Source organism: Aotus nancymaae, unplaced genomic scaffold (genome assembly GCF_030222135.1).
Source record: "Aotus nancymaae isolate 86718 unplaced genomic scaffold, 86718_ANA_hifiasm-v0.15.2.pri h1tg000003l, whole genome shotgun sequence".
Lineage (NCBI taxonomy): Eukaryota > Metazoa > Chordata > Mammalia > Primates > Aotidae > Aotus > Aotus nancymaae.
Window position 1 is genome coordinate 9,108,988 of NW_026988414.1, and position 14,304 is coordinate 9,123,291.

Sequence of the window (14,304 nt, forward strand, 5' to 3'; positions counted from 1 at the left end):
CTAGCAATGCAGAATGCTTACAAGAGTTGAGAAAAACTTTCCTTCTGCATTGATTGCATCTGTGATACCACCTTTTAGTACCTGTTACTACCTGTTGGCAAAATAAAAGCATATATGTGATGTCAGTAACAGGAAGAATATAAGGAAATCATTTGGTGAACTTGACTCTTATCAAGTAAAAGTGGACTGCAAAAGCCTGGTTTCTTTACATTTAAAAGTATCTTAAAAGGGAATCAGAAACTATATAACTTCATAAGGAGTAATAAACTTTGTAACTCAATATTATTTTTGTTATCTCATTCTCTTTAGTGATTAGATTAACACCTTTAATCTGAAAATGGCCTACATGTTATCTCAGATACAGCAAGGCAATGGAAAGTTGAGGAGATTGGCCCACTCTGCTTTCAGATGTTGTTTTTTTTGTTTAGTGGAAAGGGTAGGGAAGAACCCTAAGATATTTTAAAATGTACTTTCATTGTCTAATAGGCCAGTGGGTGGTGACAGATACTGAAAGCAAGCTGAATCCTTAAAGTGTTTTTATGTTCCAAGGGTGTAGGTTGCTAGCTGGGTCTTGAGAAAGGCCCATGGACTTGGAAATAGAAAGGCCTATTGGCTTCTATGAAAGTGAAACATTTAAATTTGAAACCAAAGCTTATTTAGGTTATTTTGTTGGTTTTATAGCCTCCCAAGAGTTAAGAGTATAGATGGAAAAATGTTTCCTTGGCAGACTGGTTAGTTTGAGGTAATATGTAATTGATGATAGAAATGTATTGAAATGAATTCATTTAACTCCACTAAGGAGGCTTGGACACTATCTGCCTCATAGTCATAGTGTTTAGTTTTATGCCCTTAGGGCAACAATTGAAATTAATCTCTGGTTCCACACACAACCTCACTAGGCCATGTAAAACTCTGCAACTTTTGATTGTATCATTTTTTACTACTTAAGTAAGGATTAAAGCTATATAAATACGCTGATGATAATTTCTGTGGTAGCAGAAAATTTCTTTTAATTTTTTTTTTTTTTAGGAAAAGACTCTCGCTCTGTTGCTTAGGCTGGAGTGCAGAGGCACCATCGTAGTTCACTGCAGCCTTGAACTCCTGGGCACAGGCCATCCTCCTGCCCCAGCCTCCCAAGAAAATTTCTTAATTATCATGTGGTAGTGCTAATGTATGCCTACCCATTGGCTGGATTTCTTGCTTGTATATCTTTATCCTCTACTGTTACCAAAGTGATGTTTTTTAAAACATAAATCGGATCACGTCACTTCTCTGCTTAAAAGTCCTCAGTCAGCCCTGTGCGTAGTTTATACCTGTTATCCCAGCACTTTGGGAGGCCAAAGCGAGAGGGCTGCTTAAGCCCAGAAAGTCGAGGCTACAGCGAGCCTGGATTGTACCACTACACTCCAGTCTGGGTGACAAAGTGAGACCCTTTTCTTCCCAACCCCACTCCCCCAAAGAAGTCAGTGGATTCACATGCTCTTCATGATAATACCTAAAGTTCCTACTCTAGTACATAAGGCCCTCTATTATTATTCTCTAGCCTGTATCATAACTTTAACCCTATGTGCTCTGCTCTTTCATGTTTCTGTTTTACCGTTTGCTGCTAAAAATTCTATTTCTCCCCCTTCTTTTTCTTCCTTTTTTTTTTTTTTATTGAAACAGAGTCTTGCTCTGTCCCCCAAGCTGGAGTGCTATGGTGCTATCTCAGCTCACTGCAATCTCTGCCTCCCGGGTTCAAGCAATTCTCCTGCCTAAGCCTCTCGAGTAGCTGGGATTACAGGCGCCTGCCACCACGCGTGATGAATTTTTGTATTTTTAGTAGAGATGGGGTTTCACCATTTTGGCCAGGCTGATCTCAAACTCCTGACTCAAGTTATCTGCCTGCCTTAGCTGCCCAAAGTGCTGGGATTATAGGCATGAGCCACTGTGCCCAGCCTCCTCACCTTTCTTTGGTCAGGAAACTCCTGTTTATTCTGCACGAATCAATTCATGCAGCTTTTAGCTGGGAGAAGCCTTTTCTGAAAGACCTTTCCTCTCCCTAATTTAGATCCTTTTCTTCTTCGTTGCCATCAAAGCCTTATAATAGCACTTTTACTATAATTTTCTACTTACATGTTTCTCTTCCTTCCAGTGGCTGAAATCATTGAAGACAAGGATTATGTATTTAGTTATGTAAGTTTCTGTTTTATTCCAGAAAGAATTTGTGGTCAGGACATTATCTTATCTTTGTACCTTATTTGTGTGGTGTCTGATATGTAGGTGTCCCCCACCTTCCCTGAAAAAAGAATAAACGAATCAGTTAAAGGGAGAAAGCACAAACCAATTCTGATGACTTTCTTTTTGTCTTTTCTATTTTTTAGGTTACCAAAAGGGATGAAGACTCTTCCCTAATGCAGCTGAAGGAAGAATTTCGGAGTTATGAAGCATTACGCAGAGAACATGATGCCCAAATTGTTCATATTGCTATGGAAGCAGGACTCCGTATTTCACCAGAACAATGGTCCTCACTTTTATATGGTGATTTGGCTCATAAATCACACATGCAGTCTATCATTGATAAGGTTTGTGAAATTAGAGATGCTGATGTTCTACCAATTCTGTTACATTGAGAAGTGTTAGAATATTATAAAGGGTCTAGACACAAACAGTTGGAGATTCCTATGTTTTTAAATATCAGACTCTTACAAATTATCCTTATTTTCTTTTATTTTTCTACTTGCAAAATAAAGGGGTGCAACAGGGAAACAAATACATAATAGCATAAAAGCAATGAGACAAAGTTTCAAGCTTATCTATATTCTGACCTCAGAGAGTTAATACAGCTTATAGGTTTTCTAAGTGTCTAATGATGAATTTCATAGGGCAGATTCTGAGGTGAAAATTTTAATTCATCACTGATACTCCTACTGTGGAATCTGAAGACACTTGAAAACTTATTAAATATGTTGACATATTGAAAGTATTTGAATATAAGTGTGTCGTAAGAACCAAATTAAAAACGATTGTCATTTCTGTTTGTTAGCTACAGTCTCCAGAGTCATTTGCAAAGAGTGTCCAGGAATTGACCATTGTTTTGCAACGAACAGGTGACCCAGCTAACTTAAATAGACTGAGGCCTCATTTAGAACTTCTTGCAAACATAGACCCTAATCCAGGTATGTGGGAATATGCTTAGTTGCTTATATTTTTTTCTACTTTTGAGGTGAATAACACAAGAGAATTACTGCTAATATTCTTTCCGCCTCAACACCCCTGCCCTTGTTGGCTTATTTTAGATGCTGTTTCACCAACATGGGAGCAGCTAGAAAATGCGATGGTAGCTGTTAAAACAGTAGTTCATGGCCTTGTGGACTTCATACAAAATTATAGTAGAAAAGGCCATGAGACACCTCAGGTAAGTACATTTATTACATTTATGACTGCTGTTGTCTCTAACTCAGTTTCATCCTGAACATCTTCACAAGCTGTTTTGTTAATTGGACTCTGTATGTGACTCTAATCTCTCATAATTTTTATTGTCTCTTTTCTTTTGAGAGAAACCCAGTTTTCAGTGTACCTGGTAAACATTTCATAGCACAAGAGTTTAGATGGTATCTTGGGTGTGAATATACTTCATTACGAAATATTTTTGACCAAATATCGATAATTCCAAATGTTTTGTCTAATTCTTTTCTACTGTGGGAAATTGTCATTTTTTTTCTCTATTGAATTTCTCTATGTAAATTTATGGAATTTGAATTTTCAAGATATTTTCAAGGTACTTTAGAAATTAAGATATAATCCTGGCCAGGCATGGTGGCTCACACCTGTAATCCCAGCACTGTGGGAGGCCTAGGCGGGAGGATCACGAGATCAGCAAATCGAGACCATCCTGGCCAATATGGTGAAACCCCGTCTCTAATAAAAATACAAAAAAAGTTAATGGTGGCACACACCTGTAGTCCCAGCTACTTGGTAGGCTGAGGCAGGAGAATCACTTGAACCTAGGAGGCGGAGGTTGCAGTGAGCCAAGGTTGTGCCACTGCACTCCAGCCTGGGCTACAGAGTGAGACTCCGTCTCAAAAAAAAAAAAGAAAAGAAAAGAAAAGAAAAGAAAAAAAATTAGCTGGGCATGGTGGTGGATTCTGTAATCCCAGCTACTCAGGAGACTGAGGCAGGAGAATCGTTTGAACCTGGGAGGGCTAGGCTGCAGTGAGCCAAGGTCACCCCACTGCACTCCAACCTGGGCACAGAGGGACTCTTATCTCCAAAAATATAAAATAAACTAAAAAGAAGTTAAGATATAATTTTTTATGCTAATAATTTCTATTTATTAAGTTACTATGGGCCATTCACTACATTCAGTGTTTTACATATATTATTTCTTATCCTCACAGCCACCTGCAATGTAGTTGCTATTTCCAAGCTGAAATTCAAAGAGGTTAAATAACATAGTAGGCCGGGCGCGGTGGCTCAAGCCTGTAATCCCAGCACTTTGGGAGGCCGAGGCGGGTGGATCACGAGGTCAAGAGATCGAGACCATCCTGGTCAACATGGTGAAACCCCGTCTCTACTAATACAAAAAATTAGCTGGGCACGGTGGCGCGTGCCTGTAATCCCAGCTACTCAGGAGGCTGAGGCAGGAGAATTGCCTGAACCCAGGAGGCGGAGGTTGCGGTGAGCCGAGATCACGCCATTGCACTCCAGCCTGGGTATCAAGAGCGAAACTCCGCCTCAAAAAAAAAAAAAAAAAAAAAACATAGTATAAGATTGTGCTGTCAGTAAGAGCTGGAATCAAACCTACTCTTTCTACTCTTCTCTCTTTAATCTATTAGAAGACACTATAACTTAAAAAAAAAATTAACTGAAAAACGAATGTTTTCATCTTAGGCTCATAAGAATAAGAATATCTTAGCTTTTGATGCAAATTATGGAAGTCATAATGAAATTTTAATATTCTGCCTTATTGTGTGAACTCAAATAGTTTAAGCCTGAGAGTTATACCCTCAAGTTGACAAGTGAATTGGTAATTTTTCACTTCTGGGGGGAACTGTATTCAACCTTTTCTGCAAAAGTTTACTTTTTTTTTTTTTTTTTTTAAATAAAGATGGGGTTTCACCATGTTGGCCAGGCTAGTCTCGATCTCCTGACCTCAAGTGATCCGCCCGCCTCGTCCTCCCAAAGTGCTGGGATTACAGGCATGCGCCACCACACCCGGCCGAGAAAGTTTAAGTAGACAAAGCTTATGGCTTTTTTTAATGGTTTTTAAAATTGTTTGATTTTGGTAGCAGAATTTTAAGACAGCAATAAATTGATGAAAAAATATTTTCTTTTTCTGGGCATTCTGTTGACTAATGAATAAATGGACATGACATTTGAACCAGTTTCAAATAATCTTCAGAAGGGATATCTAAAGTTCTAACTCGGGGTTATGTCACATAACTCACAATAGGAAACAATGGAATATTAGTTGTTTTAGCCCAAGAATTACTTATCTAATGTCAGAAAGAATTAAAGGTGTAATTACAAAGTTCTGAACTTCCAAGAGTGAATAACAAGTGGAATCTTCACTTTTGCACTCATTGAAGTTTTTTATATTTGTAGCCTCAGCCAAACAGCAAATACAAGACTAGCATGTGCCGAGATCTGCGACAGCAAGGGGGTTGTCCACGAGGAACAAATTGTACATTTGCCCATTCTCAGGAAGAGCTTGAAAAGTAAGTGTTGAGAATTCTCTTTCATATGGGTTTAATTTTTTATTTTTATGGGAGTGTTACATGTAGTCCTGAAGTTTGCAGTGACTTTCAAAAATGCAAATTAAGGGCTAGGCACATGCCTGTAGTAGCTTATGCCTGAAGTCCCAGCACTTTGAGGGGCCAAGGCAGGAGGATTGCTTGTGCTCAGGAGTTTGAGACCTGCCTGGGCAAGATAGGGAGACCCTCGTCTCTACAAAAAAATTAAAAATTAGCTGTGTGGTCCCAGCTGCTCAAAAGGCTGCGGTAGAAGGATTGCTTAAACCCCAGAGGTCAAGGCTGCAGTGAGTGTGTTCGTGCGGCCCTCCAGCCTGAGGCATACAGCAAGACTGCCTCAAAAAAACAAAACAAAACATGTAAGATCTGGGTACAAGATTAACCTAAGTGATTTAGAACCTTAATGGTCATATTTTGAGACCATTTTATAGCTGGAATTCATTTTTCTACTGAGCACCTATGCAGAATGAAAATACATGCAGTCTTATTTGCTCAGATTCAGTTAAACCTAGCAACAAAGTATCAGGCAAAATGGTAAAGCAGATATATATTCTTTTTATGGCTTTTCGTCTTTTTAACATTCTTTTTCCCTGTGTCTTCTTTATCTTCTCCTGTGGTTAACCCCTTTTTCTTTTCTTTCTTTTTTTTGAGACGGAGTTTCGCTGTTGTTACCCAGACTGGAGTGCAATGGCATGATCTCGGCTCACCGCAACCTCCGCCTCCTGGGTTCAAGCAATTCTCCTGCCTTAGCCTCCCGAGTAGCTGGGACTACAGGCGTGCACCACCATGCCCAGCTAATTTTTTTTTTTTTTTTTTTGTATATTTAGTAGAGACGGGGTTTCACCTTGTTGACCAGGATGGTCTCGATCTCTTGACCTCGTGATCCACCTGCCTCGGCCTCCCAAAGTGCTGGGATTATAGGCGTGAGCCACCGCGCCCGGCCAACCCCTTTTTCTATGTCCATTTACCTGAGACATAAAAGTTAATGTATATAAGGTTTAATAAAATTATCCAATTTTTGTTGTTTTGTTTTTTAACCAAAACTTTCATTATTGAGACCTCACCAAAAACTTTAACCCAGCCTTTCTACTTTTTGCTGGCCAATGTATCAACTCTTATTTTTTTTTTTGAGATGGAGTCTTGCTCTGTCACCCAGGCTGGTGTGCAGTGGCACGATCTTGGCTCATTGCAACCTCTGCCTCCCTAGTTCAAGCAATACTCCTGCCTTAGCCTCTCTAGTAGCTGGGACCACAGGTGCCCGCCGCCACACCTGGCCAATTTTTGTGTTTTTCATAGAAGTGGGGTTTCACCACGTTGGCCAGGCTGGTCTCAAACTCCTGACCTCAAGTGATCTGCCCACCTTGCTTTCTCAAAGTGCTGGGATTACAGTTGTGAGTCACCGTGCCCAGTCCTGTCTGTCAACTCTTAGTAGACATGTTCATTTTGTTTTTAGATACTTTAAACTCAAACTGAGCTAATTTTCTCCTCCCATACCCTCTTCTGTGCTTTCCATTGTACTCTGCTCGTGTACCCTGTTTAGCCATCCAGCCAGTTATATATGTTATGTTATAATAATCATCTTTGTCAGCTGTCCTTCTTTCAGCTTTTCCTGCTTAATCAGTCAAAAAATTCTGCCAATTCATCTTCCTGTATATTTCTCAACTCTTTCTTCTTTCCATCCCTGTGATCCAAGCTGTCATTCCCTTTTCTCAATCCATAGTTGCCATCTAACTAGTCGTCTTACATCTCTTGTTGTCTACCCCTTCTCCCATTATTTTCCGTAAAATAGTAATATTTTAAAACAGATTTACTCATATCACACTTCTTCACCTAAGCCTTTGATAGCTTCTTATTGTCCTGTGGATTAAGATATAAAGACTGTGTTGTGGTCTGTAAGATCCTGCATCATCTAATCTGTGCCTGCCTTTCTGATCTCATTACACAACACTAGTTATACTCCGTACTCAAGCCATACTGACCTTCTCTCTGTTCCTGGTATGCACTGTGCTCTTTCCCACCTCAGGTCTTTTACATAATGCTGTTACTCCTAGCTTTGCCTTTGAGACCTTTGCTTTATCTAGCTCATCTTTCACTTTTTCAGGGTAATTCCTCTGACACTTCATACTAACCAGCTTCCTCTTTGACACACTTATGACATAAAATTAATTAATGGCCTGTTTTAGAGCTTGACAAACTTCTCTATAAAGTTCAGATAGCAAACGTTTTTGGCTTTGTGGGCCACAGAATCTGTTACAACCACTTAGCAGTGGTATTGTAGCAAAAAAAAAAAAAGAAAAAGAAAACCAGCCACAGACAATGCATGAATTGGGCATGGCTGAAAACTTTATTACAAAAACATTTTACAGAAACTATGGCCCATGATCTGTTTATTAAATGTTTGTCTACCTTACATAGGTGTAATCCCCATGGACTAAATCTTTATTGTTGTCTCCTTTCCTCAGTGGCTAGCATGGGTGCTATACATAATGAGCTCTACAAGCAGCAGCAGTGTGATAGAGAGAAGATATGTGTGTCTGCAGTGAAAAGAGCAGAAACATCCTTCTCTTCTCAGGTTTTTTCCCCCACTTAAAGAACCTAGAGAGAGGATACAGGAGTCCGAAGGAAAAAAGATGCTGTTTGCACCCAGTCTAATTCTATATACAGAATTTCACATCAAGATAATTTGTGAGACTCCAGGAAATATATTCATCTTATCCATACCTGAAATAGAGCTTTTTAGCTAAAAGAGAGCTTTTTTTTTTTTTTTTTTGAGGCGGAGTTTCGCTCTCGTTACCCAGGCTGGAGGGCAATGGTGCGATCTCGGCTCACCGCAACCTCTGCCTCCTGGGTTCAGGCAATTCTCCTGCCTCAGCCTCCTGAGTAGCTGGGATTACAGGCATGCACCACCATGCCCAGCTAATTTTTTGTATTAGTAGAGACGGGGTTTCACCATGTTGACCAGGGTGGTCTCGATCTCTTGACCTCGTGATCCACCCGCCTCGGCCTCCCAAAGTGCTGGGATTACAGGCTTGAGCCACCGCGCCCGGCCTAAAAGAGAGCTTTTGAGAATACTTTGCCTGGGAGCAGTTAGACTAAAAAAGTCAGAGAAGAAACTGTGGTTTCATTGTCATTCCACCCTCATTTAGTGCCCAAGCTGAAAATCCATTATACTTCTCTCTCATATCTTCAAACAGACTTCATACTCTTCATCTGCAGTACCTAGTTCAGTACTTTGTTATCTTTTGCCAGACTTATAAAAGTAGTAGTAAAAATAATAATAACCAAGCTGGGTATAGTGGTTCATGCCAATACTTCAGCATATTGGGAGGCAAAGTCAGGAAGATATCTTGAGTCCAGGAGTTTGAGTCCAGCCTGGGCAACATAATGAGACTTTGCCTCTACAAAAAATAAACAAAATTGGCTGAGCATAGTGACATAGCCTGTCAGCTACTCAGGAGGCTTAGGTAGAAGGATTGCCTGAACCTGGGAAGTTGAGGCTGCCATGAACTGAGATTATATAACAGTATTACAACTTGGGCAACAGAGCGAGACTCTGTCTCGAAAAAATAAATAAATAAAAATAATAAATAGATTAATAAAAATAAATAATAAATGAAATCTTAGTCATTCAAAAATAATAGCCAAATTATTGGTCACATTTTTAGTGTTTCACATGGTAATCCAGTTTATTTGTTTTACTGCTTCAGTGGCTTTTTATCCAGTGTCTTCCTATATCTCAGCCTGTCCTTTCCATTTCCACTATTTTCTTTCTAAAATATGTGTATCTCCTTTAAATTCTTAATTGGTTCCTTAGTACGTTACAGACTCTCATCCTGATTTTGTACTCTAGCCCTACTCCACCATTGTGTACTTTGTTTTTAAGGTACATTCAATCAATCACTGTTGATTACTAGATAAATATCTTTTACTCTTCTTTTCACTTGTCTGTATTGTTTACTCCATATTGTATTATTTTGTCTCCCTTCTTTATCTGGAGAGCTATTTCTAATCATACTCAGATATTACCTTCCCTCTGCAGACTTCCCTAGGCACTGTTAATTGCATCTTTCACTGTGCTGCCATAGCACTCTATGCATAGTAGTTTAAAAATTATGGTATAGTTATAAAACTACAGTATTACAATTGTTTATTTATGTTTTCACTGCACTTCATTTATCCCTTGGGGTTTTTTTTTTTTTTTTTTGAGACAAGGCCTCTCTCTCTATAGTGCAGTTGTATGATCTTGGTTCACTGCAACCTCCTCCCAGGCTCAGGTGATTCTCCCATCTCAGCCCCTCAAGTAGCTGGGACCATGCCTGGCTAAATTTCTTTTGTATTTTTTGTAAAGATGGGGTTTCCCCATGTTGCCCAGGCTAGTCTCGAACTCCTGAGCTCAAACAGTCTGCCTGCCTCAGCCTCCTGAAGTGCTGGGATTACAGGTGTGAGCCCTGGACCCTGGCAAGGGTTATTCATCTGTATCTTTCCTGCATCTAGAAAATATCAGATATATAAATTCAGTATATTTATGTGGAGGAAAAAAATAATATACAGTTCTTATTTCCAACCAGCTTCACACTATCTGTTGCTGTTTAAACAAACAGTGATAATACAGAAGATTAGAGAAGTAGGTGATGTCATTGTCTGTCCTTTGGTTTAAAAAATGTGTGTTGCTACCTCACTCTGAGCTTTTCAAGGATAGGCCATTTGTGTTAGTTCACATAACACCAGAAGCTCAGCAAATGTTTAACTTCAGTAAATTAATTTTACCCATATTTTCTTTTTCTATTATACACTCCTCTAACCAAACAAAATGTGGATGCCCAATAATCCCTTCTTAGAACATGTATTTATTATATGTAAACATTAAATATGTAAAATAAATACTATATAAATATTTATGTGGATATATTTTAGAACTAGGATGTTGGGGTCATGTTCCTAAGAATTGCTATATTCTGGGGAGTGTCAAAAGCAAGGGATCAACCAACTCAACAAATAGTGGCCAGGCACAGTGGCTCACACCTGTAATCCCAGCACTTCAGAAGTCTGAGGCAGTTAATCACTTGAGGTCAGGAGTTTGAGACCAGGTAGGCCAACGGGGGGGGAATCCCTGTCTCTACTAAAAACACAAAAATTAGCCAGGCATGGTGGCACACGCCTGTAATCCCAGCTACTGGGGAGGCTGAGGCACAAGAATCACGTGAACCTGGGAGGTGGAGGTTGCAATGAGCTGAGATTGCACCACTGCACCTGGGTGACAGAGTGAGACTCTATCTCAAAAAAAAAAATAAACGATTATTGTATAGTAGGTACTATTCAAGACGTTTCTAATGGAAAAAGAGGAACAGTAAACATGTAAATAAACAATTTTGGCCATGGCAAAGAATTTGGATTTATTCTGGTTGCAATAGGAAGTAATTGTTATTTAAATGGAATGATGAGATTTTCATTTTGTCTTAGACATATCACTCTGGTGTCTACATGGATAGAAACAAGTTAAACTTCCACCATGGTCCACAGATGCAAATTAGGTAGCTTAGGTAGGACTATAGCAATGGAAATGATGAAAAGTAGTCATATTTAGGATATACTTTGGAAGTAGAGCTAACAACATGGACCAGTTGAATGTGGGCTATAAAGAAAAGAGGGGAATCAAGGATAATGCCAAGGTATGGAGTCTGCATAACTGAGTAGTCTCTTACTGAAATGGGAAATGCATCAGGGCAGAAAATCAGTAGTTCTCTTGGCCGTATGAAGTTTGAAACTTATTCTATATTCATGCAACAAATAATAATTGGGGGTCGGGTGAGGTAGCTCATGCCTGTAATTCCAGTACTTTGAAAGGCTGAGGCAGGAAGATCACTTGAGCTCAGGAGTTTGAGACCAGCAACGTAGCAAGACCTTGTCTCTACTGCAAAAAAAAAAAAAAATTGGCTGGGCATAGTGGTTCACTCCTGCCTGGGCGATGGAGACCCTGCCTTTGAAATAATAATAATAGTAATTGAACACTTAGGATGTATGAGGCACTGTGCTAAAGATAGAGAGATGCAAGAAAGGCAAAATTCTTATCCTCCTGGGGGCTTATATTGTAGTAAAAAGACATAAAATAAATAAATATAGCATAATATGTTATAATGACAGGCAGTATAAAAAAATACACAAAGGAGAAAAAGAATGATTGAGAAAGGTGAGATCTCTTAGATAGGATAGTCCAGGGAATACTGTTAGAAAATATAACATTTGAGCAGATAGTCCAAAAAGGTGCCCAAAAGAGAAAAAGATATTTACCTAAGTGAAGTCTTAAAGGAAGGCAAATAGGCTTGAGACCTTGGCCACAGGTGGTGAGACTAGCTTTAGTCAGGAACAGGAGCTCATTGTCCCTTATCTTTAAGAGGAATATGTGGCTACAAGTACAGGAAGGTTACTGGAATTGGTAGTGGAAAGATAAGTAATTCTCCTCTGCTTTCATCTGTTTTCGTGGTTAAGTGGGAGACAGTATCATCTAGCTGTAGGAGGGGTGGTTGAAAGTAGTGGGGGAAAGGCTGTTAGAGATGGGAAAATGAACTTAGTAAAGAAGCATATTAATAAATTGCTTATTTATAATTTTGAAAGGATTATAGACAGCATGATTGCACAATTTTTCTCCAACATTTAGCTTCTTGGGAACAGAGTTGAGATTTTACCAAATGAGTTATACAGAGGGAGTGGATCAAGGGAGTTAAAAGGTATTTACAAGTGAGGAATTAAGGATAGCTACGGTATTCTAAGGTGGGTAAGAAGAGATTTAAAAGGAATGAGGAGAGTTAGGCATGGTGGTGCACACCTGTAGTCCCAGCTACTCTGGAGGCAGAGCTAGGAGGATCACTTGAGTTTAGGATTTAAGGCAGTCTGGGCAACACAGTGTCTCTGAATAGGTGGCCTTTAGCTGCCCAAATACTGAGTCCAATATATATCCCTACTTGTCACTTCCTTTACCTCGTTTGGTTAAGGTTTTATTTCTCCTGACTCCTCTCTTTTGAGTTCATAGTCAAAACTTTATTTTTTGCTTTCTAGAGCAACCTTGTGGATTATCTAAGTTTTGTTTTTTGAGGCTAGAAAGCAAGGAGACACTGAGTATTTTCTATAAGAACCCTGAGGAAAAGAATAATGAGAGTAGGTTTCAGAGAGAATCTGGAGGAAGGCATAGGGATCTTTGGGCCCCTCCAGACCACCAGATTGCCTTCCTAAAATATAGGTCTGCTCAGGCCCTTCCTTCTTAAAAGAAGTAAATATTGGTTTTCCTGGTATCTGTAAGATGATGTTGGCCAGGCACAGTGGCTCATGCCTATAATCTCAGCATGTTGGAGGCAAAGGTGGTTGGATCACTTGAGGTCAGGAGTTCGAGACCACCCTGGCCCACATGGTGAAACCCCATCTCTACAAAAAATACAAAAATTAGCCATGTGTGGTGGCAGGTGCCTGGAATGCCAGCTACTTGGGAGGCTGAGGCAGGAGAATTGCTTGAACTGGGAGGCAAAGATTGCAGTGAGCTGAGATCACACCATTCCACTCTAGCCTGGTTGACAAGTGGAAAACTTTGTCTCAAAAAAAAGGAGGGAGAGAGAGAGAAAACATGTAAACTGGCCATCACCTATTTTTTGTTGTCGTTGTTGTTTTTTAATATTCTGTTAATTCACTTTCAGCCAGTCTAATCTGGGAGAACTTGTCTTTCATTGAGCTTCACTTTCCTCTGCCAACGTGTACATGTTAAAGAGAAGGAAAAGAGAAGATTGAATAATGAAGCTGTTTATAGATGCCAGAGGAATAAAAGGGAAACTATTGTGAAGGCATTGCTTATTACTAACACTATTTATATTTAATTACTATATGTTTATATATAATATTAATTAACAGATCACTTTAGGCATATATAATTATGACCTTAAATGTGTATAGTCTTCTTTCTGTTCATCAACTTAGTTTTTCACTGCTTTAAAAATATTGGAGGGGCCAGGCATGGTGGCTTATGCCTGTAATCCCAGCACTTTGGGAGGCCGAGGAGGGCAGATCACCTGAGGTCAGGAGTTCAAGACCCAGCCTGGCCAACATGGCAAAACCCCATCTCTACTAAAAATACAAAAAGTAACCAGGTGTGATGATGGACACACACCTGTAATCCCAGCTACTTGGGAGGCTGAGGCAGGACAATCACTTGAACCCAGGAGGCAGCGGTTGCAGTGAGCCAAGATTGCACCATTGCACTCCAGCCTGGGGGACAAGAGTGGAACTTTGTCTCAAAAAAAAAAAAAAAAAAAAAAATTGGAGGGAACATTGTTGAGAATTACATTATAATGAAATTTTGGTATATAAGTGGAAACAAATTTTCTTAAATGGAATCCAAAATCAAATTGCCAGTCCTTTTGTATATTAAAGTATTATATCCAATATATCCAATGATCACCATAAATAATATTCAAAACAGTATCAGAAACATCTTTAATACAAATGTTTTTAACTTTAGGTATAAACTAATCTGAAAAATATAATACAGAATTTCTACATTTTTGTGTAATGTTTGTTTAGAAATGAGTTT

General features: G+C 39.3%; 1 protein-coding gene and 1 non-coding gene across 7 annotated transcripts in view; both read left to right on the forward strand.

Moving 5' to 3' along the window:
* The window catches only part of RC3H2 (ring finger and CCCH-type domains 2), a 58,519-nt gene that overhangs the window by 25,110 nt on the left and 19,105 nt on the right, over positions 1 to 14,304 (forward strand). For 5 of the 6 annotated variants that reach the window (XM_012458185.2, XM_012458188.3, XM_012458187.2 and 2 more), the window contains 4 exons: positions 2,364 to 2,564; positions 3,026 to 3,158; positions 3,279 to 3,397; positions 5,587 to 5,699. In XM_012458185.2, the coding sequence (XP_012313608.1) occupies positions 2,364 to 2,564; positions 3,026 to 3,158; positions 3,279 to 3,397; positions 5,587 to 5,699 (566 nt within the window). Of the gene's footprint in view, positions 1 to 2,363; positions 2,565 to 3,025; positions 3,159 to 3,278; positions 3,398 to 5,586; positions 5,700 to 8,147; positions 8,473 to 14,304 lie in introns of those variants that run through there. The other variant, XM_064378257.1, reaches the window with a different exon arrangement.
* Positions 2,827 to 2,938, forward strand: LOC135277426 (small nucleolar RNA SNORD90). The gene has a single exon (XR_010345025.1). It is a non-coding gene; the product is annotated as a small nucleolar RNA SNORD90 (small nucleolar RNA).